Below are 5,294 nucleotides of genomic sequence, written 5' to 3'. Positions count from 1 at the left end.
GGGTCACTTTTTTAAACACATGAATATTTCATTAAATTACTTGATCATGACTTTAATCAGTCCTTCTTTGGATATGTTACATGATATAGACTTAATGATGCTTCCTCTTATTGTTTGAATCTCAGTCTCTAGGATCCATAAATGCTATCACATGAGGAAAAACAGAACTTTGACATGTGAATCACAGCAAGACTATAAGAGACAAAGATTACCTTGGATTATGAAAGGAGGATTTATACATAGTTCTATTGCCTTTTCAATCTGAAAAATGAAGAAAGCACAGTGATCAAGGCCTGGAACATTTTATTCATGTCCTAGAAGAAAAAGTCAGGTTCTGCAAACATAATCATCTGAGGCCCAAACAGGGCATTGGATGACAAAAATGCTTCCTCTCTTAAGGCCTCTAATAGGAGTATAGCCTTGTAGCTATGTAGATTCCACTTAGAAAATCAAATAGTGCCTTGCTTCCAAATTCCACACTGTAAGTAAAGGAATATTTGTTACTTTAAGCCACAGATTTTTCAGTGAATTCCTGTAAAAACTGAAATAAAACAGGAAATTAATGCTACTTATAATACAACATTTAACATTTGTTTCTATTCCCTGTCGTACTTTTTCTAAAACAGAGTTTTAGAAAACCTGACTTTTTCTTCTAGGACATGAATAAAATGTTCCAGGTCTTGATCACTGTGCTTTCTTTCTTCCTCAGACTGAAAAGGCAACAGAACTATGTATAAATCCTCCTTTCATAATCCAAGGTAATCTTTGTCTCTTATAGTCTTGCAGTGATTCACATGTCAAAATTCTGGTTTTAGTTCTTTTTCTAGTTATATTTTTTATATCGACACATATATTTTTCTAGAAAGATATCATCTCTTTTAAGACAATATGTTGATGATTTAAATGCTCCATCTTTTCATAAAGGTGGTGATATATGGTTATGGTCAACTGTGTGCTTAAGCTGGCAATTAAGGATCTGATTTCTGATGATTATAGGTCTTGATAGCAGTCAGGGTTTTTCTTTGATGGGTAGGTGCCTTGTTCCTTGATTCCTGTTTTCTTTTTGGTCTTCTAGTTGGTGTAACCCGTGGTTGAGCATAGGGTCTCTGCCTGAGTTGTGGGCAGGAACTGATTCTGGTTACTAGTGTGGTCTCTTATCACAGGGGTCAAGTCTAAGTTCTCTAAATTGAGGGTTTGACTAATGCTAGAAACCCAGTAAGGAGTGTCTACTCATCAGGGTGATGAGAAAGGAAGTAGGACTTGGGATAGGATATGGAACCTATTTTGTCTTCTCTCAGGCATAGATGGCAGGAGTTGTCTACTCAAGGAGAGCAAGATAATCAGGAAGCTACAGTTAGTTCTTTACTAGTTTCTCACAGGCAAAACCTATTGTTGAGCAAGGGCTGTATAGTTTTCTGTCAGGCATGGTCTGTGGTTGGGATTTTAGGGAGGTACTAGTTTTTTGCCTGAGGTAACCCAAAATGTGATGAGACCCATGGAAATACTATGCCTGCCGGAAAACTATCCCCTACCTCTGGTGGGGCTCCCTGTTGGATCAGAACCAGAGACATGAGTTTAAACTATGCCTTTTTTGATGAATTCTTTGTTTTTTTTTTCTTTTTTTCTTTTTTTTTCTTTTTCTTTTTTTTTTTTTTTTAGTTTGGAGATTTTGTGGGAGTACTAGTGTGACTCTGACTCTTGTCTGCCCATGGGATGTTTATCTTCCTGCTGGATTATTATAGTTCAGCTTTGATATGAGGGTAATATGCATAATCTCATTGCCTCTTATTGTGTCCTGTTTGGTTTAGTCAGGGAGATCTGAACTTATCTGAAAGAAAATCCAGGATCTGTGAATACTGGAGAGAGAGGAGGTTTAGTGTGTATATGGTATGGTGAAAGGTTAAGAAGTCTGTGATGGGATACATTTGATAATAAAGGGAAATATTAAATCAAAAATAAATATCATTAGGAAACTAATGAGAAGAAAGAAGGAAGGGAGGGAGGGAGGTAGAAAAAAAGGAAAGAAGGAAGGAAGAATTTTTTTTTATTAACTTGAGTATTTCTTATTTACATTTTGAATGTTATTCCCTTTCCCAGTTTCCGGGCCAACATCCCCCTATCCCCTCCCCCTCCCCTTCATTATGGGTGTTCCCCTCCCCAGCCTCCCCCCATTGCCACCCTCCCCTCAACAATCACGTTCACTGGGTGTTCAGTCTTAGCAGGACCCAGGGCTTCCCCTTACACTGGTGCTCTTACTAGGATATTCAATGCTACCTATGAGGTCAGAGTCCAGGGTCAGTCCATGAGGAATGAAGAAATTTACTGGCTCATAGTATTAAGAAATGCATATTATCAGCTCTTTGAGGAAGGGGGAAATAATTTACTTCTCTGAGATTTACATTAACTATTCTTGTGTTGAAAATAAATAATTTTTCAAACTTAAGCAAAGTTCTACCTTATCTTTTTGTAAGGAAAATATATAGATAATTGAAGGTTTTAGTGTTTCACCAATTTATTTCATCCTTAAAATATATGTTCTACTGGAAGAGCTTGAAGGGGCTCGAGACCCCATATGTACAACAATGCCAAGCAACCAGAGCTTCCAGGGACTAAGCCACTACCTAAAGACTATACATGGACTGACCCTGGACTCTGACCCCATAGGTAGCAATGAATATCCTAGTAAGAGCACCAGTGGAAGGGGAAGCCCTGGGTCCTGCTAAGACTGAACCCCCAGTGAACTAGATTGTTGGGGGGAGGGGGGCAAGGGGGGGGAGGATGGGGAGGGGAACACCCATAAAGAAGGGGAGGGGGAGGGGGATGTTTGCCCAGAAACTGGGAAAGGGAATAACACTCGAAATGTATATAAGAAATACTCAAGTTAATAAAAAAAAAAGAAAGAAAAAAAATATATGTTCTAGATTGTTTTATTATGGTTAATTCTAAAAAACAACACTAATGATATGCAAAACATTGATAAAAATATGAAGGCAAAAAATTTTGCATATATGACATTTATGCTAATTAATAATTGCTAAAAGAAAAAAAATGAAAACATCCATCTGTATTTTTTCCAGTCCCTTTATAGGTCCTCTCAATATGTTGGAATTATTCACAGGAGTCACAAGATCCTGGAAGAGGTTGAAAATATATTTGAGGTGAGGTATTTGGAAAGGGGGATGTGACATGGTAGTGAAGCCACTGTTAATCAAATGAGGAATATGGAATATTTATCCAAAGAATTTTGGAAGTTCCCTTGTCACAAGACTGCAGCAAGTTTATATTCCATTTAGGCAAAGGCTGACATACAGGACAATAAGATTGTTGGGTATGTCTCTCTAATTTCTAATTTCAATTCTACCATTTCCGTGTTTTTTGATAAAACAAAGGTTATCTTACCGTTTTCTATTCTGAGATAATTGATGATGGAATAAAATGTGTAAGTTACAACCATTTGAGTCTCAGTGAATAGATTTAGTAGATTTCTTTTTTTTTTGCTTCATCTACCACTGGGCAACCACTCACAATAAGGCTATCAGATTCTGGAGAAAATCCTTTTATTTCATTATGGCTTAAGTCTCATGATCCTACCTTGTAACAAGGAACTGTAGACTATTGAAACTATGGAAGTTTGGAATCATACAGGTGTGAAAGAATTCATACTGGTTGGCTTAACAGAAAATCCTAATTGGCAGGTTCCTCTCTTTTTGCTTTTTTGCATAATTTATTTTATCATTCTTTTTGGTAATTGGGGGATGATCTTCCTGATCTGGTTGCATGCCCAACTTCATACCCCAATGTACTTCTTTCTTAGTAACCTCTCCTTCTGTGACATCTGCTACTCTACTATCATTGCTCCTAAAACGATCATCAATCTCCTATCAGAACACAAGTCTACTAGGCTGTTTGCCTGTATTCTGCAGAGTTTCTTTTTTGCAGTATATGTAACCACAGAAGTAGTCCTCCTGTCTATGATGGCTTATGATCGCTATGTGGCAATTGCAAACCCTTTAATGTATACAGTTATTATGACAAAGAGCATCTGCACTCAAATGGTTCTTGCAAGTTACTTGGCTGGTCTCATAAATTCCATGATTCACACAATAGGTTTACTCAAACTAGATTTCTGTGGTCCCAACATTGTGAATCACTTCTTCTGTGACGTTCCTCCTCTTTTGAAGCTTGCATGCTCTGATCCACACATCAATGAGATGCTACTCTTGGTCTTCTCTGGTATAATTGCTATTTCTACTTTCATCATCGTCATGGTATCCTATAGCCACATTATCATTGCCATCCTGAGAATCCGCTCCGCTGAGGGGAGACGCAAAGCCTTCTCAACTTGTGCCTCACACCTGACAGCTGTGGCATTATTTTATGGATCAGTGACATTTAGCTATATCCAGCCAAGTTCTCAGTACTCCATGGAACAGGAAAAAGTTTCTGCTGTGTTTTACACATTGGTCATCCCCATGTTGAACCCTCTGATTTACAGCCTGAGAAATAAGGATGTTAAAGAAGCAATCCAGAAGTTGATTTTTGGGAAGAGAAATGCCTGTTGAACCTGTCATTTGGTGTGAATCTTAAAACTGACATTGTTAAAATTTATTAGTTTTTTATGAGAGTAAAATGGAATGTAATCCATATATAGTTTACTAATTTTTATTATCAAATATTATATTATCTCAGAGAAATCTTAAAATTTTCAAATGGCATGATTTTTTTGTATCCTTTACTTTCATCTATATAAAGTCTCAGTAAAAGTTGATACAATTACATTCCGGTTTTCATATAATTGTAATAGTATGGTAACAGGATGCACAAAAATTAAGCTCATTACATACATTTTTAAATAAACTAATTTTAGGAAACATTTGCATTGTGTAGAATGATGTTCATATAATTATCTATCAGATGGAACTAAAATTGTTAGATGAATAACAAAGGAAGAGATGTTCTTCAGTTTGGCAGTCATTTGTTCCTTTTAAGTAAAGATATCATCCATTTCTGACAATGCCTAGGTAAGTAAGATCCTAAGACATACCCCAGAGACCAAGAGTAAAACGAAATACTGCAGTCCTGATAAAATAAGGTAACAATGAAAAATACTCCTCACAACACCATATGTAGTCTTAAGTGAGTGCCTTGGTCACCCATTCACAAAGAGGCTTCTCACTAAATCAGTTGGGAAAAACTATAGAGACCCAAACCAAGATAATACATTGGGTGTGAGAGATCTTGGAATCCTTACCATTATGTGGGATGTCTTGGTCAAATTTGACTTCTCAGGGCTT

General features: G+C 36.9%; 1 protein-coding gene across 1 annotated transcript; it reads left to right on the top strand.

Annotated features, from left to right (window-relative positions):
* Positions 1-3,623: 3,623 nt before the first annotated feature.
* Positions 3,624-4,562, top strand: Or5aq7 (olfactory receptor family 5 subfamily AQ member 7). Its single transcript, NM_001000566.1, has one exon. It carries the CDS (start codon positions 3,624-3,626, stop codon positions 4,560-4,562), a length of 939 nt encoding a protein of 312 aa, NP_001000566.1.
* The last annotated feature ends 732 nt before the right edge of the window (positions 4,563-5,294 follow it).

Source organism: Rattus norvegicus, chromosome 3 (genome assembly GCF_036323735.1).
Source record: "Rattus norvegicus strain BN/NHsdMcwi chromosome 3, GRCr8, whole genome shotgun sequence".
NCBI classification, from domain to species: Eukaryota; Metazoa; Chordata; class Mammalia; order Rodentia; family Muridae; genus Rattus; species Rattus norvegicus.
Note: the sequence above shows the minus strand (reverse complement) of the source record. Positions and strands in the feature narration are given on the sequence as shown.

Bases quoted from the DNA above. Each gene is read 5' to 3' on its own strand.
- Or5aq7 (NM_001000566.1), top strand. From the start codon at position 3,624: ATGGAAGTTTGGAATCATACAGGTGTGAAAGAATTCATACTGGTTGGC.